The sequence below is a fragment of the Colias croceus genome, chromosome 30 (genome assembly GCF_905220415.1).
Source record: "Colias croceus chromosome 30, ilColCroc2.1".
NCBI lineage: Eukaryota > Metazoa > Arthropoda > Insecta > Lepidoptera > Pieridae > Colias > Colias croceus.
The window spans coordinates 1,124,538-1,147,615 of record NC_059566.1 but is presented as its reverse complement, the minus strand read 5'-3'; the positions used below and the strand labels follow the sequence as shown (position 1 = coordinate 1,147,615).

Here is a 23,078-nt window from a genome sequence, read left to right as displayed (position 1 = left end):
AGAATTGTAAATGACGATTTTTTTTACTGGTTGTCGCAAGAAGTGCCAATAAAGAGATTATAACTAGTATAGTTTAAATCGTGATATTTCTATTGGCTGTTCAGGAGTGTTTTTTGGCCAATGGCCGTCGCAATAAATGGCTAGGATCTTCTTTATAATATTAGTTACCCTATCAGATTTTTTAAAATAAACCACTTATACCATTTTCCAGAGCTATCAAACTAAAGTGCAACAATGCGTTGCATCCAGATTTGCACGGCCATTACAGAGAGGCGAAGTACACACAGACAAAACACCATTGGTGGTGGAAGGCGAATAGAATATTTAATCAGTTGCAATGTACTCATGGACATACTGGTAAATTTATCTTTACTAATATTATAAAGAGGATAGGTTTGTAATTATGTATGTATGTATGGTTTTCACACATAAACTACCTGACCGATTACAATGAAATTTAGCACACATATAGAGGGTAACCACCCACGGGAACGGGAATTATGCGGGTTTCTCTTTGAAAATGCGGGCGAAGCCGCGGGCCGAAAGCTAGTATTTGAAACTAATTGCGCCCCGCGGTTTCACCTGAGCACATCGACTTTTCCTTTCAATCATAATGTTCCTGTGACAATATCGGTATAAAAATAGCCTAAGTTACTCCTTATAACAAAAGCTTTCTGTCAAAATTGGTCCAGCCGTTCCTGAGATTAGCCAGATAAGAACAAACAGACAGACGAAAAACTAAATTGCCTTCAAATTGTCAGGACTAGATAAATTTTAAATAGCACCGGCTTTCAAATAAAAAAGAGCGTGTGTGCAAAGCACACGTGTAAGAAGTGAGACATCTTTAGCAAGATTCAAACATACAATAATCGTCAAGAGTAAAATTTCAAGGTCGCGTCATGGCATTGCCGTCACGTCATGGAGTAAGGCGACGATTTTGATCTTCGAATTTTGCACAAAGAAGTTTCACTTCTGACACGTGTGCTCGGCACACACGCTCTTTTTTTACATCCTATTATATATAAAAAAACCTAAAATAGATACGTATTTTTTTAAATCTATACTAATGTCTAATATTATAAAGCTGAAGAGTTTGTTTGAACGCGCTAATCTCGGGAACTACTGGTCCGATTTGAAAAATTCGGCTCAATTATCGAGGAAGGCTATAGGCTATATTATATCATCACGCTAAGACCAACAGGAGCGGAGCCACGGGGGTTAAACCACGGGGCACAGCTAGTAATCTTAATATATATAAATCTCGTGTCACAATGTTTGTCCTCAATGGACTCCTAAACCACTTAACCGATTATAATAAAATTCGCACACCATGTGCAGTTCGATCCAACTTGAGAGATAAGATAGTTTTTATGAAAAGAAAAACGTAAACAATTAAACATGTAGGTACCACGGGCGAAGCCGGGGCGGACCGCTAGTATAATATAATTATTATTATTATTTATTTCCAGGTATGGTAGTATTCCTCGAAGAAGATCACTATGTAGCGGAGGATTTTATCCACATGTTAAATTTATTAAGAACAACCGCCGATCGGACTTGTCCACAATGCGAGATACTGTGTTTGGGAACTTATCTGAAAACGTATCAGTATCATAGTAATACTGATAAGGTAATATTTTTAATTTTTTATAAAAAAAATGAATGTTTTTTGTGATTTTTCATTGATTTTTCAAATCATTGAAATAATAGTACTACGTATGGAGGCGACCCCACGAACAAAATCTGTGCGCCATTTTTTGCTCTAACTAAGTTTTAAAAATTATTATCTAGTTAGGTACTTACCGATGAAAGTTATTCCTTTGCACTTTTCCGTATTATTTGTATTATTTGTGCAATATCGTAACACACACGAAGGCATATTTGATGCGTTTCACTTTAAAACAAATAAAAAAATGAGCGTGCAGTTACGCCATATGGCGTATGTTGAGCGGAACATAAGTGATGTAGGCGGTGCCGTCTCCATATGTATATCTCAATGACTCAAATCCAAAGATTGTTACGATTGATGTTTACAAAATTGCATAATTATTTTTAGAATTCACAATATGAGTGATATAATATATCTTGCCTTTTTGGAAGTTTTAAATTTTAATAGTGAATCTATGAATTCACTGAAAATAATAAATAAATTGACACGAATATAATTATAATACAATAATAATATGTTGAAATAATAATTTTGCATCTAAAAAGACACATATCTAAGACACTAATCTAGGATATTTACTGTCAGAATAAATTAAAATGAACCTTCAATTATCCATACTAATATTATAAATGCGAAAGTAACTCTGTCTGTCTGTTACTCAATCACGCCTAAACTACTGAACCAATTTTCATGAAATTTGGTATGGAGATATTTTGATACCCGAGAAAGGACTTAGGCTACTTTTATACCGGGAAAATGACGCAATTCCGAAAATCTGAACGGAACAGGAACTATGCTGGTTTTTCTTTGACTGCGCGGGCGAAGCCGCGGGCGGAAACCTAGTTCTGTATAATTGAAGGTTAATTTCAACTTATTTTGACTATAAAAGAAGTTAAAAACCAAAACCTTCCTTTAAAGTTAAAGCGCTAAGTTAATAGACTGAAATATATTATCGTAATTTTAGGTTCAAAAACTAAAATTCGCAACATGAACCATACTATACATTATTTTGCTAGCCCTTTTGAATCGTTGAAACGTTCGAATTTTTCAAATTTTAATTTCACATAAAATTCATATAATAATAAATAAGGTTAAACACACTGCTTTTAAATGTAGCACCTACACTAAACACTAGCACTTGTGTTACATGCACTTAAATATAAAAAATAAAAAAAAAAACATATAAAATATATATTATATTATACACTGTTTGTCCGTCGATGTTGTATAGTCAGCTTTAGCTTTTCCAATATATTATTTGCTTACTTGTGATATTTTAAAGCAACAGACACAATTTAAAACTAAAACTGAATCAAAATAGGTTTAGTTTTTATGCTATATAACTTACATACACACAGATTCATAACACTGTAAGTGGTTATAACACAGGGTTATAAGTTATAAACTAAATTACCAAAATGGCTATAGAAAACAATAGTTACATGAACTTTTATTTTCACTGATTTTCTCAGCGTATTCAACGTTACCTACCTAAAAAAAGTGTTACCGTTTTCGTGATATTTCTGATTTTTTAATGTACACTCCCAATATAGGTTTTTGAGTATCAATAACGTTTAACTTAAAAAAATAAGTAACACATTAAATTTAACTACTTGACGGGATTATAACCGCCTTCTTCTTTCTAAATTCGACTAACAACAAGCATGATGTTTTACTTTCTAAATTATGTTTAGATTTTTTATCATTTAAAATATATATGTATACGCAAAAACCTTATAGGATATCAAGGACTATATAATCAACCTTGAAACCGGTTCTAAATTGAAACTACTTACACTTTATTTATTTTTTATTTATAACTCTTTAAGACATGTGGTACAGACTAATAAGGTACAACAATTTTGCACAATAGGCGGCCTTATTGCTACACAGCAATCTCTTCTAGGCAACCTGGTAGGAAAGGAAATGTAAGAAGAATAAGGATAGCGCAAAAAAGAAATAAAAGATAGAATATAAAAAAAATAAATAAAAATGCCTACATACTTATAACCATACCTTAAATATTATCATATGAAAGTATACGCAAAAATGATTATATTATCAGGAACAATGTCAATCGTTAAACCGGTTCTTAACCACTTAAATTTATAACTATACGTCCAATTATCATAAGAAAGTGTATGCAAAAATTACTTAAACTATCAGGCCCTATATCACTCTTTCAACCGTGAAATCAGTTCCAAAGCGAAGCCACTTAAACTTATAACCGTAGATACATACAATTATCATAATATGAAAATATACGCAAAAACTAAAAAGTGATTAGGTTATCAGGGCCACACTTTCAATGTTATGTAACCAGTTCTTAATCGACTTATAACCAAAACCATAACCAGACTTATAACCATAACATTTATCACCCATAACCACACAGTATAACCAAACATTCTCGAAACAGCGCAAGAAGCAGTTAAATTTAAACTACATACAACAAGTGAGGGCAGCGAATGAAGAGAGAAGGAAACGCCTGCAAGAGACACAGTGGAACTATCAAGTGTACCCTAATATATATTCAGCAGTTCAAAAGGTTATAAAAGATAAATAAATCTTTTGAAAAGATCGACGTTCCTGAGCAAGGAGGTCTAAAGGAATTCATCCCATGATATTATAGAAAGGATACACACGTGTCGGAAGTGAAACTTCTTAGTAAGATTCGAAGATAACAAAATCGTCGCCTTAGTACATGACGTGACGATATTGCCATTATCTTGAAATTTTACTCTCAACGCGATTTAAGAAGTTTCACTTGAAAGGTGTAAATAGGTTATTAGAGCTCGGGAAATGTGGCTAATTGGCCACATTTTACTTCAGTTTTTCGTGATAGTTGAATCATGCCATCCCACTTTGACGTCTAATCGTGTGTGCGTTAGTGTCTTGAAGATTGAGGCCAGTTGCAGAGCTTCACCGACCATCAGTGCGTACGTCAGTCGCGCTTGTCATATGTATGGAAATTCATAAAACCGTTCATAGCTAGACCGACCATACGCACGCGTATTTCCATACATATGACAAGCGCGACTGACGTACGCACTGATGGTCGGTGAAGCTCTGCAACCGACCTGAATGTTGTGTTGGTAACCTATCTACACCTTTTTACTTCTAATATCATTCTAAATAATTATGAAACTCGAAAAGAATATTTATTATTAATAGTTTTAAACCTACGGAGTTATCGAGTAATCAAAAATACAGTTGAATTTAGAACCTTCTTGGTTTTGGGAACGTCGGTTGAAAATTAAGCTAGATTAGTTTAGCCTTCGAAACATTTGTTGAGCAACAGTTGAATTATGTTGCTGGAAACTTGAGCAACAGTTTTGGCTGGAAGCTTAAGCAACAGTTGAGCAACAACTTTTTATAAATTGACGTGAAGTAAGATAAAAGAAACAAATATTTTAGCGATTTGGCTTTTAGCTTAGCAGTTATCTCTACCAGGCAAGTCGATAAAGGGAATAATTTTGTAAAACTTTGTGAATAAGATTGTTGCTAGAAATTTTAGAGTTCTAGATCTTGTCAACATGTTATTAAATGTATTTATTGTTCTTTGAAATTTTCAACATGTCTTATAAACACAACAACAAGTTGCCAGCAACATATTGACAAAAACATGTTGATTCAAGTTTGTTAAACAAATGTTTATGAGGCTTTAGCATGCATTTTGGTGTCGTTTTGTGATGAAGAAGACTTTTTTAATTATATTAGCTTCACCTGTATGTTTGTATGTAACCGACTCTTTTAGACTCGATTTTGATTCACTTTAAACGGACAGATTTAATACAAGCTTTGTACACTTATCTTCTACTAGCTGTTCCCCGCGGTTTCACCCGCATTGCTCCGCTCCTGTTGGTCTTAGCGTTATGATATATAGCCTATAGCCTTGCTAGGTAAATAGGCTATCTAACACCGAAATAATTTTTCAAATCGGACCTAGTTCCCGAGATTAGCGCGTTCAAACAAACAAACAAACTCTTCAGCTTTATAATATTAGTATAGATATAGACTTTGTTTTATACTGACTTACACAAATAAATGTGTGAGTGAGATTCAGAGTTAGATGTGTGAGTTCTAGAGCTAGGTGTGTGAGTGAATTATAGTATTAGACGTAGGATTTATAGAAATAGGTGTGTGAATGAGTTATTGTGTTAGATTTGTGAGTGATTTATAGTGCTAGATTTATGAGTGGGTTTTAGAGTTAGGTCTATGAGTGACTTATAGACTTAGGTGTGAGAGTGTGTTATAGAATTAGATATAGCAGTTACTAGGTCAGAATGAGTTATAGTGTCAGATGTGTTAGTGATTTATATTGCTAGGTTTATGAGTGATTTACTTAGTTAGGTGTGAGAGTGAGTTATAGAATTAGGTGTGTGAGTTTTATATTTAGGTGTGCGAATTTAAAAGCTAGGTGTAGAAGTAAGTTTAAGATACACGTCTGTCTTTGCAATTTCATACCATCGATCGTTACATGAATATGTATTCATATATTTTTTTCAATTTTGATATTATAGTAATTTTCTTTTAAAAAACTTCAATTTCACCTCACGACATGACACCAAAATTAAACCTACCATATTCTACTAAAAACTACTAACAGCTTCCATCGTAGGTAGATATAACATGCATGGAACTTTATAGAATAATAAACATTTATTTTAACCAAGTAATAAAATTCTATTAAACTATTATTGAAATCGGTTTAGCCATTCTTTATATTATATACATTTGTATATGTAAAGAATCATAAATATGAATATATTAATATTATTTCTATTATCGCAAAATGTGTTGGTAAGCGCATAACTCGAGAACGGCTGAACCGATTTCGATAATTCTGTTTTTATTATATTCCTTGAAGTACGAGGATGGTTCTTATGTAGAGAAAACGTAAACATGTACCACGGGCGAAGCCGGGGCGGACCGCTAGTATATTATATATCCATACTTATTAATATTATAAATGCGAAAGTAACTCTGTCTGTCTGTTACTCAATCACGCCTAAACTACTGAACCAATTTTCATGAAATTTGGTATGGAGATATTTTGATACCCGAGATAGATATATAGGCTACTTTTTATCCCGGGAAAATGACGCAATCCCGGAAATCACACGGGAACGGGGACTATGCGGGTTTTTCTTTGACTGCGCGGGCGAAGCCGCGGGCGGAAAGCTAGTATTTGAATATAGTTTAATATATATAAATCTCGTGTCACAATGTTTGTCCTCAATGGACTCCTAAACCACATAACCGATTATAATAAAATTCGCACACCATGTGCAGTTCGATCCAACTTGAGAGATAGGATAGTTTAAATCTCAAATCGTTTTAGAGAAAGCGGGCGAAGCCGCGGGAGGTAAGCTAGTAGTTTAATATGTACATATTAGATAGGTATATTTTAGATAGGTAATATTTGAAACATGATAGAAACTCCTTATTTTTGAAGTCGGTTAAAACACGAATGTTTTTATCTTCTTTTGTGATTTGAGGCATGGCAAGATGTTTCTGCTAATTAATAACAAAGATTGCGCTTAATGTGATGCATTTTTAAATAGCATGTATTTTTGTTTGTTGAAGACTTTTTATATATTTTTCTTTTAACAGAGTTCACTTGTATATAATCTTTATTAATAATCAACTTTCTTATACTAAAGGGATTTTTCTATTATTCATCTTTTATCTTCTGAATGATTTAATTATCACTTACTTATTCGTTAAAACACATCAATAAATGTCCAGCCGGTGAAATGTATCGAAAAGGTTTTATTAAGCTAAGAAAAGATATGAATTAGACTATTGTCAATATCTGATAAGAGGTCAGTTCGTATTTTGGTGACCCATCATTAAGGTGGCCGCGACTAGCGTTGCTTAACTTGCTTGGCCAATAAAATCGAACGTTAGTGGAATAGTAAATAGTAAAATGTCCAAGATTCCTGTTGTTTAATATGTGATTAGATTTTGTGCGTTTTTCTATTGTTTTTGTTAAATTCATCTTTTTATTACATTAATTTGCCTTTGTATTCAAGTTTTTCAATATAGATTGTAAAGTCGTTTGTGAATTATGCGAAATATTAATATTTTTAAGGATTTACTAGGCTTGTATAAATAATTTATCATCTTGTTTAAATATAATGTTTCGTTTAAATGTACCTCCCAGAAGATAAATGTGTTGATATAAAAAAAAATCAAAATTTACTTAAAATCAGCAATTTTCGAATGAAATTGTAAACAAAGTTTATTTTGAAACAATTATTATACATACATACATTTATGTACCATACAAATTTGTGTAAGTACATAGTATTAATATGCCATCATGTATAAATCGCCTTTCTAACCATAAACAATAAGAAAACTAACCAAAGATTGTAAAAATGGCGCCAAATACTGCAAAAATAGGTCTTACATAAACAATAAGAGAACTAACCAAAGATTGTAAAAATGGCGCCAAATACTGCAAAAAAAGATCTTACATGAACAATAAAAAACTAACAACCCAAGAGTTTATTGTAAAAATGGCGCCAAATACTGCAAAAAAGATCTTACATGAACAATAAAAAACTAACAACCCAAGAGTTTATTGTAAAAATGGCGCCAAATACTGCAAAAAAGATCTTACATGAACAATAAAAAACTAACAACCCAAGAGTTTATTGTAAAAATGGCGCCAAATACTGCAAAAAAAGATCTTACATGAACAATAAAAAACTAACAACCCAAGAGTTTATTGTAAAAATGGCGCCAAATACTGCAAAAAAATGGCTAATTAAAGGTTTTTTAATAGTTTTTAACTTATGCTATTTTATAATAAATGCTATTTTGCTATGTAGCTTATAGCTTTGTAGATAGAAGGCACTTTTAAAAATAATATTGTATATTTTTTTTACTAAAATCGAAAATCTATCATAACTAGATGCTAATTTTTTGAACTAATTTTAAATTTTTTTTTCAAGTTTTTTGTTTTGTTTTCAATGCTGTTAAACATACATTTTTTGCATGGATCATTTTTGTAAAATCTTATCATAAATTGATTTATTTTCCATTGCATTTGAAACTCTTAGAAAAATGTAAATAATTTTCGTAAAATTGACTTTGATATATGCGTCATTTTTTTATTATAGGAATAAAAAATGTTTTAATTTCCATTTTTATAAAATTGTCATAGTGTGGATTGAGTTTAATATGAAACAATAGATATAAATATATCAATTAATATATAATTATTATAGAAAATTACTTGTCTATTTTTTTTCATTATTTTTTTTTCATCGATCAAAGGGTAAAATTAAATTTCACAAAAAAGGAACAAATCCAAAAATTCGGATACATACATATTCTAATAGCAATTTGCTTTTATTCATTCGTATTTAAACACAGTATTTTAAACATTAAAATAATAAACTGCTCAAAAAAAAACATATCGAACTCCATCCACTCTATGACTTTGACAGATGTCACGCGAAAGCGCGGCAAAAAAAATTTGACAGTTGTTTTTTTTTTTCAGGTCGAAATAACGCCATGGCACTCGAGCATGCACAACATGGGCATGGTTTTCAACAAAACCGTGTGGAATGACATTATGGCGTTACAAGAGCAGTTCTGTGCATATGACGATTATAATTGGGATTATTCGTTGTTGCATTTGTCCCAAAATCGACCGGGGAGGGAGAAATTTAAAGTTATTCTGTGTAAAGGTCCGAGGGTGTTTCATATTGGGGAGTGGTGAGTTGATAATAAATATATAGAAGACCAAGAAAAAAGAGGGTCAATTAAAGTCTAAGTTCTAGGTTAAACATTTTAATTCTAAAATGACTGACCGGTTGGCTAAGTTGGTACCTTCGAAGCCAGAGGTCGTGGGTTCGATTCCCACCCAGAGCAAATATTTGTGTGATGAACATCGATGATGGCTCTGCGTGTATTAATTATCTATTGTTTATAAATTTATATTTATAAAGCATTTGAATGCTCTAAAACAATGTATGTTTATCACATGAATTTTTCGCAAATTCTGTATCTTATCATATTTTACAACTACATATTTAAAAAAGCCCTAGCCCTTAATTTCCTAAAAAAAATGTGTGCGTGTACACACGTAAGAAGTGAAACTTCTTTATGACCTTAGTTTTCAAAAAATAATTTACTATATACAAATGTACAGAAATACGTCGAATCACGCGTAGTAGGGATAAGAAAAAGATGTCGCGTAACGGAATAATGTCACGCGTAACGAAAAAATGTTACACTTAATTTGTTTCCAACCCCGTTATAGAAGTTTCACTTCAAAAACCTTTGAAAAATATACTAGCCCTTAATTTCCTAAACAAAAAAAAATTATTTTTTTCAGCGGAATCCACCACAAGAAATCCAATTGCAATGCGTCCACCGTGATAAGCAAAGTGCAGAAATTGTTGCAAAATGCGAAACAATACATGTTTCCAACACGAATCACGGCGACCATAAGTGCGGGGGGCGCGAAACATAATAAAAAGTTGACTAAGGGAAACGGGGGGTGGGGGGATATACGGTGAGTCAAAATTCAAAAATTTATTTATCTATACTAATATTATAAAGTGGAAAGGTTTGTATGTATGTGCTACTGAACCGATTATAATGAAATTTAGCACACATATAGAGGGTAACTTGGATTAACACATAAAAGTGAAGTCCCGTGTCCCGGTAGTGCGGTAAGGGGCAGATGCATTATGCATACATCTGTTTCACTGATCGATTTCCTTTAGGGACAAATAGGTGATCAGCCTTCTGTGTCCTGCCAGACCGAGATATTTTTTTTTTCTTCGTCTCCACCGGGAATCGAATCCAGGACCCCTCGGTTCTACGCTCACGCGTCAACCACTGTACCAAGGAGGCGGTTTAACACATAGGATAGGTTTTATCCCGGAAATCCCACGGGAGCGGGAACTATGCGGATTTTTCCTTGAAAACGCGGGCGGAAAGCTAGTTTTTCACAATTTTTGTACAAACTTTCATATAAATTGTAAATCCCTGGTTAACCCATTAAAAGCTGTGCGGGGTCAACCAGTTTACGTAATATATCTTAAACAAAAAAAAAAACAAAATTTTTATTGAAGTGCTTCTTTCGCGTTGAGAGTAAAATTTCAAAGTCGCGTTATAGCAATACCTAGTATATTATTATTAGTCTGTGGCAATACCGTCACGTCATGGAGTACGCGATTCTTTGAATCTCAAATCTCAATTCAAAGATGTCAAAATCGTCGACAAAGAAGTTTCACTTCTGACACGTGTGTTCAGCACACACACTCTTTTTATGTTTTAAGGAATTGACTCAGAACTACTGTAACGATTTTAAAAATTCTTTCACCATAGTAAAACATTATTTTTGAGTTACACGTATGCCATATTCCATGCCTTCCTCGATAAATGGGCTATCTAACACCGTAAGAATTTTTCACAACGGACCTGTAGTTCTCGAGATTAGCGCGTTCAAACAAACAGACTCAGCTTTATAATATTAGTATAGATTTTCCCAAAAGAAATAACACATAGGAGTGCCACAAGGATCAATAAATGGTCCATTGCTATTTATTATTTATACTAATGATAATTTTGATTTTACAGTGACCAAGAACTCTGCGCTAACATGACAAAAGTTGGACGGCAAATGAAGAAATATTTTTATTATTCGTAACACGCACACATTTTAAATTAATCGAAATAATAAATAATCATGATTTGTATTAAAAATCATGAAAACACATGATATTATTAGAATATAAATATAGTAGACTACTGTCGGAGAAAACAGCATCGAATACGGTCCAATCGTTGTGTATATTGACAAAAATAAACTAGTTGTTGTTTTTGCCATTAATTTTATCGACTAAGCTTTAATTTTGTTAAAAACACGCTGTTTATTGTATTTTATTGTTTTTTTATTTATATTTACCTTTTATTGGTTTTATTTAATTGTCCAAAAGTTTTTATTTAAAAAAATGTATTATTAAATGGTATTGGTTTTTTTTTATTTATTTATTTGTGTATGTTTTATAAAATTAAGTAACTCCGATTATTATATTTGTATTTTTAAGACTCGATTTGAAATTTACTCAACTATGTACGAATCTGAGTATGTTACAATAAAAACGGTTTTAAAACTTGATTTTTACAATTTAAATCTGATCTAAACAAAAACGAGATTTAAAGTTTAAACCCGGTTTTATTGAACAAACGGTACTTAATGTATTTCATTTTGATATTTGTAAAAATATTTCTTTATTATTAAGTTTTAATTTAAAAATCTTCATTTTCATTATTATGTTATTTTACATTTACAAGAATACTCAGAAAAAGTAATAAATTGAAAATTATCAACGAAAGATTAATGCTGTAATAATAATATTTTAAAATTACATTCTAAGGGTGCTTTTCCACCAATAATATGCGATGATGTGTAGCGAGGAATGTGTTTGTAAATAGCCAATAGCACACCCCGGACACTCCATACAAAATTATAGTTTTGACAGTCACACTGTAGAGTCTGCAAATGTGTGTGTTAACGCTTTATGGTTGGCACATTTGTGACTAGCGTAAAAAAAAATTCGCGTTTTTCTGATGAAATACATCCGTAAACAGCACAATATCTAACCATTTTCTACGAAAAACGATAATCACAAATCCAAAATAATAAAATTGCTTTAAGTCAATTTGATTAATGTTGTCAATCTTCGTTGCGTTTCGTCTAAAGACGTCGTTGGTATCGTCCTTGCGGGGAAATGGGTACCATAACATGTCTGATCGTGCGGGGTGAGGTAAGTGTTTAATTTTGGCGGGAGGCGGAGAGTGTCCGTTCTGTAGCGTTTAGCTACTATTATGTATTCTGTGCCAATAGTATCGCTTCGAACGCTAAACTAAATGAAGCGATATGATTGGTTATTTACAAACACATTCCTCGCTACACATCCTCGCACATTGGTGAAAAAGCACCTTTATGATAAGTATTTTAAAAGATAAAGAATTGTTATGAATAAATAAATAAATAAATTATTAATGAATAAAAAGCGACGTGTGTCACTCGGGGACTGGGGCGGTTGCGCTATTGCATGCTATGCCTTCAAGCCACACCTCCGCCCGTCCCCGTGGGGAGCGTGAGGTTTTTTCGTTACGGAATTTCTCGCTTCGGTCCCCGCGCTCAAGGCCCGCGATACAAGCTATGCAATAGATTAGAAATAAGAGCCTTGCACTAAAACAGGTTTAGAAAAAAGTATTTGAAAAATAACATAGTAATGAATAATGATTATGGAATAGTATTTTAGTAGTGTTGTGATGTGATGTGATGCGTCACAACGCGGATATCAAATTTATAAAATCATTTTGTTCTTACACCAAAAAGGCGCCTTTTCAATATTTGGTTAAGTCTTACCTATTCATTCGTTAAAAAATACAATCATAAAAAATATCAAAATAAATAATCACATTTAGAAATGGTTGTTTAATAATCTTAAATATAGATTTAAGAATAAGTTTTAACAATGTATTGAAAAATCAGCACTAAAAACTATTAAAAGTATATTATGATGCGTTCTGACGCAACACATCGCGTCATAACACGACACTTGTAAAAAATTAAGTTCTTGTACATATTTTTTTAAGTTGATTGTTTATAATCTGTTTCAATTATTTTAAGCAAAATCATAGACAAAACATAGGAAATCATGAATTTTTTTTTCTCCAATAATTTTTTTTTTTTATATATAAAATGTCTAAAAATGCACTTTTAAGAAAAAAAAACACCACAACTGTTTGATTCTTTGATGTATTTAAACAGTATTTTGTTATACATGTCTCTTTCATTAATTAAAAAATATGTGAAATAGCAATAGTCAAAGAAAAATCGACACTATATCTATGGAAATAAGGTTTAAATCGTTTTATTTTTAAGAACACCGTTATATATGAACCAAAGATAACTCCATTATATTTTATATAAAGTAATATATTTAATTAATATTATATTGAGTTCACTTGCTGATAAAGTTACTGATAGCCTATTCAACACTTTATAGTATAATTGTCATTTTAACTGACAGATAAGTTAATCATAACTTATCAAGAAGTTGTGAATGACTTCCATAGACCATATTTAACTAGATTGAGTAACATAAAAATAATTATTAAATTATTTCGCACAAAATTACTCATTAACAATGTCGGTAAAAATAAGTGTTTTTCACTTAATTTGAGACACGATTCGTAAATCGTCTAGTGTTCTATGGTCTATGGCCATTTTATATATTCCTTGCATTTTGGTTATTATTTTTTTTTCGTAAGCAAAGATTATCATCAAATCAGATTTTCTGAAAAAAAAATCGAATTCTTAATTTTAAAATAGGCACAAACAAAGTCGCGGGCAAATGGTAGTATATTTCTTGTTTTATATTCATCGCAGTGAAAATGTTTAAGATTTTTTTTAAGTTACCTTTATCCACATTATGGAAAAATTATGTATTTTTCAAATCAAGTAGGTAATTAATTATTTTTCTAGCCTTTCCTTATTTTCAAAACTGTTTTAAAAATTAAAACCATTGATTTCAATTCAAGTTACATAATATGTTAAAACTGTGTGCGTATAAATAAATATTCGAAATTAAAATCTCAGATATTATATTATATACTTAGAATAAAAAACATTGTTGATTATTTTGTCTAGATAGCTTTTCAAATAAAAATATTTTTCCTTGTGTGCGTGAAAAAGCAATTATCAGCCAACTATGGACTAACGAGCACACTAATTGTCAGAAGTGAAACTTCTTTGGCAAGATTAAATTTACAAAATCGTCGCCTTATTCCATGACGTGACGATATTGCCATGACGCGACCTTGTAATTTTACTCTCGACGCGCCTAAAGAAGTTTCAGTTCATAAATATAAATGCCTAAATGTATCTATAAAAAATTAAATTTCGATATTAAGGACGCTATAACGTATTTTTACAAAAACACGCTGTTTTCGGTACCATTTTAACTTAAAGCAATTACACGTGAGAACATAGTAATATCTTAATTTAAAGATAATATATTCAGCTCTACGTTCATCTTATAAAAATTGTACGACGTCATACAAAATTGTCGCTGAAATACGTTTTTTCCATCACAATAAACGCATAAAATGCAAAAAAATGGGGTCTAAACCGGTACCATTTTAGGAAAATTAAGAGCCTAATCTATCTTCTTAACTATATCTTATTGAGGGATATATAGTCCTTTATAAATGGTGTAATTTTTATGAATCTAAATCAAAATTTTATTTCAATAATGAGCTAAATTAAAAATACTTGTCGATTTCTTCATACATTTTGTTCTCGCGGTTCGTCAGACCGCGCTCAGAAGCGCTCTTGGAAGGACGGGTGTATCGCTCCTCGTGCCAAAAATAAAAACGAAATAAAAAAGATTATTGTGCGTGCACTGTCTTTTTCGTGATTTGAAATATTTGATACTTTTTATGAGTAAACTGTATATAAGTTTCATATTCCAATTATTTGTAATTTAAAATTATGTTTTTAAAATTACCTTGCCTGAGATCCTCTTTTTTATGGGTTGTTGAATAGATTGGTGGGGTAAAACAATTCAAGATGGCGTCGATGAAAATTTGGCTTTTTTTCGTGATGGGTGTCATTTTCATAGTTTTTGGGGTAGCTATTACCGAATATGAGGTCAAAACTGAAATCCAAGATGGCGCCGACGAAAATTTTACATCTTTTCGTCATGGGTGTCATTTTCATGGTTTTTGGGGTAGCTATTAACGAATATGAGGTCAAAACTATAATCCAAGATGGCGCCGACAAAAATTTTACAACTTTTCGTCATGGGTGTCATTTTCATGGTTTTTGGGGTAGCTATTAACCAATATGAGGTCAAAACTGAAATCCAAGATGGCGCCGACGAAAATTTTACATCTTTTCGTCATGGGTGTCATTTTCATGGTTTTTGGGGTAGCTATTAACGAATATGAGGTCAAAACTATAATCCAAGATGGCGCCGACAAAAATTTTACATCTTTTCGTCATGGGTGTCATTTTCATGATTTTTGGGGTAGCTATTAACCAATATGAGGTCAAAACTGAAATCCAAGATGGCGCCGACGAAAATTTTACATCTTTTCGTCATGGGTGTCATTTTCATGGTTTTTGGGGTAGCTATTATCGAATATGAGGTCAAAACTATAATCCAAGATGGCGCCAACGAAAAATTTGACATCTTTTCATCATGGGTGTCATTTTCATGGTTTTTGGGATAGCTATTAACGAATATGAGGTCAAAACTATAATCCAAGATGGCGCTGACGAAAATTTGACATTTTTCGTGATGGGTGTCATTTTCATGGTTTTTGGGGTAGCTATTAACGAATATGAGGTCAAAACTAAAATCCAAGATGGTCGTCGAATTTCAAGATCGCGTCATGGTAATACTGTCGCGTTATGGAGCAAGGCGGCGATTTTGGTATCTATGAATCTCGCCAAAGAAGTTTCACTCCTGACACGTTTTCTCGGCACACACGTTCTTTTTTATTTTATTCTCTTCGTTTAAATGTTTTAGATAAACTTTATTTTAAATAAAGTTTAGCGAATATATTTAAAGAATATATTTAATATTCTAGGAGGTAGCAACGTTGACAAGTGAGCATTTTAGTATAGTTGGTTCTTTGATATGCTGTTCCTCTTGCTATTTCGGTTACAGTCCGGGCTGTCTGGCTGGCCGCAGTGGTTGCGTTTATTAGTGCGCATCTTATCTGCACAGGAAAATATCCTTAATTTAAAGTCATTTTTTAACGCGTAATTTTTAATCGTTTGCTTTTAGATAGATCCATTAGACATACATTTTTTATTGCAAGACGTTTTTTTCGTTGTTAAATAGGTGCCAGACGCAATTTTTATTTCAAAATAATTAAAATATCATCGAAATAAGTGAAATTCCATCAACATGAGTCCCAGTGAAGGATAAGTAATCACTGTGTTACTTATACTATACATAATATTCATTTTACTATTTACAGTTTTATTGCAACAATCTACCATATCGCCTCCTTTTTCCCAACGAACCTCAAATAGGACGTTAATGTAAACTTGATAAAAACCAAATATCATCAAGAAATTAAAGACTTTTTAACGGATTTTAAACGCGATTTATTCATTGTATTATTTTCCCAAGTCTTTAATTTCAAAATGTATAATACTTGCGTAAAATTAAGCACTAGAAAATACAAATATCATCAAATTCATATTTATACCCAAAAGTGTAATAATTATGAAACCATCTATTAAAAATATTAGTTTACTAATTATTCAATATAAGTATTAAAAAAGGATAATATAATATAAATAATAAAGTTATTACTTACCTTTTAAGCGGACTCATGTTGATGTAATTTCACTTATTTCGATGACATTTTAGTTATTTTGAAATAAAAATTGCGTCTGGCACCTATTTTACAACGAAAAAAACGTCTTGCAATAAAAAAATTATGTCTAATGGATCTATCTAAAGGCAAAAGATTAAAAATTACGCGTTAAAAAATGACTTTAAATTAAGGATATTTTCCTGTGCAGATAAGATGCGCACTAATAAACGCAACCACTGCGGCCAGCCAGACAGCCCGGACTCTAACCGAAATAGCAAGAGAAACAGTATATCAAAAACCCAACTTTACTAAAATGACTTTTTTTTTAACGTTGCTAGCTCCCGTACTATAAAGTTACTAATATCTGTCAGAATATTAACATGATTGCCACAGAGTTGCGTTTTATATTAAATTTCTAAATATGCATTTTAATGTTCTTTAAAATTGTTTTTTTTAAGACTTTCTACAAAACTGTGGTTGTTAACGTTTTTGTTATTTTATTTAAGTTTACTTTAAAGGAGTAAGAAAAATATACCTAATTATCGACGGTTACATTGGGGATTTGGTAATAGCTGTCTCAAAAACCTTGAAAATGACACCCATGCCGAAAAGATGTAAAGTTTCGTCGACACCATCTTGGATTTTAGTTTTGACCTCATATTGGTTAATAGATACCCCAAAAACCATGAAAATGACACCCATGACGAAAATATGTAAAATTTTCGTCGGCGCCATCTTGGATTTTAGTTTTGACCTCATATTCGTTAATAGCTACCCCAATAACCATGAAAATGACACCCGTGACGAAATGATGTAAAATTTTCGTCGGCGCCATCTTCGATTTTAGTTTTGACCTCATATTGGTTAATAGCTACCCCAAAAACCATGAAAATGACACCCATGTCGAAAAGATGTAAAATATTCGTCGGCGCCATCTTGGATTTTAGTTTTGACCTCATATTCGTTAATAGCTACCCCAATAACCATGAAAATGACACCCATGAAGAAAATATATAAAATTTTTGTCGGCGCCATCTTGGATTTTAGTTTTGACCTCATATTGGTTAATAGCTACCCCAAAAACCATGAAAATGACACCCGTGACGAAATGATGTCAAATTGTCGTCGGCGCCATTTTGGATTTTAGATTTGACCTCATATTGATTAATACTTATTTAATAGCTACTCCAACTCCTTGAAAATGACACCCATGACGAAAAGATTTCAAATTTTCGTCGGTGCCATCTTGGATTTTAGTTTTGACCTCATATTGGTTAATAGCTACCCCAAAAACCACCCACATTTGCAAATGTGTTTGCTACTTAGGAAAAGTTCATATTTAAAGATATAGGTAATGTGAATGTGTGGTAACGAATTTAATTTATTTCATTCCGACTGTTTCTCGGAATAACATACATTTACTAAGAATTGCTTACAATGCCGGGTTTAATATATTGCCGGTAACATATAATATTATGTATGATAATAATTCTTAAAAAAGTATTTTATACATTTCTTAAAAAGCTTCGATATTGTATACAATAATACAATAGGCATGACGAAAGATTTTGAAATCCTCTTCCATAATGTGTGTATACGTTTACTATACAAGAAAAACCCTATATTTCGGTAATATACTTAAATTTAACGAAGATAAAAGCCATTTTTCAAAAAATATTTATAAACTGTGCCAAAACAGCTCGCAGGTGTCATGGCGTAGGTGTGACGTCACTCTTTGGTAAATACGTAATTATTTGTACGCATTGCGAAGAAAATTAAATAAATATTTCTTTAATATGTGTTATAGAAACGAATTTCAAAGTTTATAAGTGGTGTGCAGTATTGCAGTGTGAATCCACATAAAAATAATGCTCAAATATGTGTTAGTAATTATTTCAAGCGAGAAAATAATAAGAAATGATTGTATAAAGTGGGCGCGGAGAACCCCGAAACCACGTATTGTGAATTCGCAATTATATTTCTGTTCTGAGTCGATAAAGCATACGTGAAACAAAAGAAAATAAATAAAAATGCGTATTCTCAACATATTCATAACAACAAAATACATCTGACGTGAGTTGTTTATTTAAACGTGACGTCACGCGTGTTTTAGTCAAAATGGCCAACTGCAGAATTTTAATGTTTTATTTTATTGATAATCTCATTAATCTTAATGTTTTTTAGATTTTTAAGTCACTATATTTAATTTATTAAGTATACATTTTCCCTTGAAAACACTAATATGATCATTTATGGATACTGTCGTCATGCCTATTCATATTCAAATTGTTGTAAAATAGTCACACTTTTTTAAGTTGGTTGAATACACTAAAATACTTATAAGGATCGTACCTACTAATAATAGTAACAAAATGAATTTTTAAAGTTCCCAGTAATCTTCTGGAATCAATTTCAATAAAAATATAAAAAAAAATAATATCAAGTATGAAGATGGTCTATAAAATGGAATGCGCTATGTTTACGTGAGCGCGATGTTCCCGCGAACCACGTGGCGACGTTAGATACCTAAATTTGAGTAACGCAGATTTGTGACAGCGTCCTTAATTTCAATTTAATTAAATTAAAATTTTCAAGCTATCTAGACAAAAATAATCAAAATATAACTTAAAATGTTACACGTGTGAAACTCATTATTCATAAGTCACAGATTATATGAAAATTCGATTCAACTAAGAATACGATCGAGTCTGCGCCATCTTGTGACGTCATAGCGTTAGTACACACGAATTAATGATCTAGGAAAATAACATTTATTTTTAAATTTGATGTATTTGGCAAAATAATAATTATTGTAATATTTACTAAAAAGATTTTCATTTGGAAGTATAAGTATCGACATTCTTGTTCTCAGTTGAATCGAATATTATTTTTGTTTTGTATCCACATTGATGTAATTTTCACATAAAATTGACTTCCATGAGATACGTTCCTAATTTATTATTTTTCAGAAACTGCAAATAATCTATATTTTCTTCAAAAAATTATTTTATGAATCTATCAAAATTTGACTAAAAACCAATAAATGGTTTTAAGATTTGTCCAATAGTTGTAAGCGAATTTTTAATATTATGAACTCAATGTGGATGCACCAATATTGTTATGCAAAATATTATCATATTTGCATCAGAATAAATAATTGATTTTCCAATATTATCTTTTATTTCTTATCCTGTAAACCCACTTCAAAACGGAAAATTCTTAAGCCGAATATTTTTTTAACCTCATCATTTTTTATTTTAAATTGCTTCTTATTTTTTAATTTCATGTACGACAAGTATTTTTATTATAACTACATAGTATAAAACAAAGTCGCTTTCTCTGTCCCTATGTCCCTATGTATGCTTAAATCTTTAAAACTACGCAACGGATTTTGATGCAATTTTTTTTATAGATAGCGGTTCTCGAGGAAGGATTTAGTATATAACTGATTTTGGACAAAGCGGGCAAAGCCGCGGACTAAAATCTAGTAATTATATAAACAATAATATATTATCCACCTCAGAAATATCTTAGAAATAAACAGCGCCGATATAACAAAACCTGCTTAAATAGAATGAAAAAGAATAAAGATAATACAAAATTATAGTTTCATCATCACTTGTTGATACTTTATGTTTAGCCACTACGCCTGTAGTTTACGATTTTGCGATTATTCGATGCATTACAAAGTGTATGGAATGTGCGCTACTCGATACTCGCGAATTGATAATATGCATTATATTTTCATATAGATTCTATACTATAGACGATTTGCGTAATCTTGTTTTCGAAGTTTGGGTCAATTCATATTAGCGCAGAGGCGAAGCGCATCGAAGCTTCAAATTCCTCACAATCAAAGTGAATTCGCTCACCTTTTTTCCCTTTGAAGAAATATGTGCATTACATTGTGAAGAAAAGAATGAATTTGGTATGAAATGACCATGAGGTTAGAAGGTATATATCGCTAATCCGCTAAATGAATGTTCAATGTGAAACATAGGTAATTTGGTTGCAGTTGAAGCTATGTATGAAAAACATTGCCTTATGAAAAGCTTTGTGCACTTTTCAACGATTTTAGTGACAATAATTTAATGAGTTTATGTAAATTTTAATCAAAGTTGATACTAGAATTAAGGCGTACCTAATACGAATCTTTCTCCTAAAAAAAACAAGATGAACATTGGTCTCGAGTGGAAGAAAATTTTGAAAAAGTTCGTAACTAAATAATGATGATTCAGTCAGTTTATTTTGAAGGAATTTATAAAAAGGTACCTACTTAGTTAGTAGTTTTTATGCACTATCCCTTGTATTTTATAGGTGATTTGAGAATCTAATGAGTTAAAGTGTAATACTTATATTTGTCGATAAAATTTGCATTATCAGCCCCCCTAGCCAAGTGGCTTTCTGTTAGCGTAGCGTTCAATAGAATAGACTACGAATGTATGAGATTGACGTAAGCTGTAGATACGTTTATCTAGGCTAGGGGGGCAGATTTTCTACGGTTTTTTAAACTGACTATTCTTTGTGTTTGCATATTTTTTCTTACAATTCTGATTAAATTGAAACAATATAAGGCTGGGTTGTGTTATGTTACTTCAGTAAACATACATGTTAAAAGTAACGGTTAGGGAAAAATGAGTTGCACCATTTGACAATTATTTTATAGGTAGGTATTTTAACACTAACTTTTGACCGCTCGTGTTTCACCGGTTAAAACTATTGTTATCGACTTATCGTTAAATATATCAGAGGCGTGAAATACAAATTGAGATGACATGAACTATGCAAAGAAATACGCTGGTGCAACCCATTTCGCCGTCAAAGTAACCGTTACTGTTAAATTTGACATTTAGTAAAATTTGATGCAACCAAGGATAAGATTTATTTGGTTTGCTTAAGGATTATTAGGGAACTTATTCCTAAAAAAGTTACCTCAAACCCTGTGATAGCATATCAATTCCTATATTTTAATAAACTTGATACTTAGGTATATCTTACTTTTATGAAAGAAAATGCAAAGAAATGAAATGAAAGACAATGATTTCTCAAATAATTAGAATTGTATATTTGATTTTGTTCGTTTTATTCTTAGTTTTCTTATATTATGTACATCTTTATAATATAAAAATGAATCGCAAAATAAAAACCGATTTCGTTAATTCTTTCTTTATAATATTCCTTGAAGTACGAGCATGGTTCTTATGGAGAGACGTAAACATGTACCACGGGCGAAACCGGGGAGGATCGCTAGTATCTATATAAGTATGTATAGCTAATGTAATGTAAAAGGCATCTTCAAACTTTTATTTGGCATCAAAAGGTAGGTAAAATAAAAACACACGAATAATTTTAAAATAATTTATTTACTTTGGTACATTGAACATTCAACTAATTTGACACTTAGAACATATATTACAAAAAAATACAATTTAAAAATGAGTAAACGCACCATCTACAACTTTTCATTACTTATTTTCTACAATACATAAGAAATTTTAAAAAAATTCACTAAATCTAGAAAAAACGCGCCAAAATTTCATTTTTTTTATGAAAAGAGTTGTCTTTTTCTTATTAACAGGTAGGTATTTTTGTGTGCAATTTTACTAATGATTTTTAGTTTTTTTCAAAATGAGTGCTTTAAAATTGAATAATTTAAAATTTAATGATTGACTGAGTTTTAATAATAAATCCTACTAAATTATAAATGCGAAAGTTTGTGATAATGTATGTGTGTGTTTGTTACTCTTTCACGCAAATACTACTGAACCGATTACAATTAAATTTAGCACACACATAAAGGGTAACTTGGATTAACACATAGGATAGGTTTTATCCCGGAAATCCCACGGGAACGGGAACTATGCGGGTTTTCTTTGAAAACGCGGGTGAAGCCGCGGGCGGAAAGCTAGTGTTTTTAATAAAACAGTGATAAGATGTATAAAATCATTTCACTAAAGTAAAATAATAAAATTGTAGTTTTGGCACGAAAACAGACTCAAATGTTTAAAAATATAAATAAAAACAG

At 31.5% G+C, this 23,078-nt stretch overlaps 1 protein-coding gene across 4 annotated transcripts in view; it reads left to right on the top strand.

Annotated features, from left to right (window-relative positions):
• LOC123704767 (alpha-1,6-mannosyl-glycoprotein 2-beta-N-acetylglucosaminyltransferase-like) overlaps window positions 1–11,648 on the top strand; it is a 48,636-nt gene extending 36,988 nt beyond the window's left edge. For 2 of the 4 annotated variants that reach the window (XM_045653258.1, XM_045653259.1), the window contains 6 exons: window positions 212–357; window positions 1,470–1,630; window positions 4,089–4,217; window positions 9,186–9,403; window positions 10,026–10,205; window positions 11,279–11,648. In XM_045653258.1, coding sequence (XP_045509214.1) covers window positions 212–357; window positions 1,470–1,630; window positions 4,089–4,217; window positions 9,186–9,403; window positions 10,026–10,205; window positions 11,279–11,348 — 904 coding nt within the window. In that variant the 3' untranslated portion in view covers window positions 11,349–11,648. The remainder of the gene's footprint in view (window positions 1–211; window positions 358–1,469; window positions 1,631–4,088; window positions 4,218–9,185; window positions 9,404–10,025; window positions 10,206–11,278) is intronic. The other 2 variants (XM_045653260.1, XM_045653261.1) reach the window with 1 other exon arrangement.
• Window positions 11,649–23,078: the final 11,430 nt, after the last annotated feature.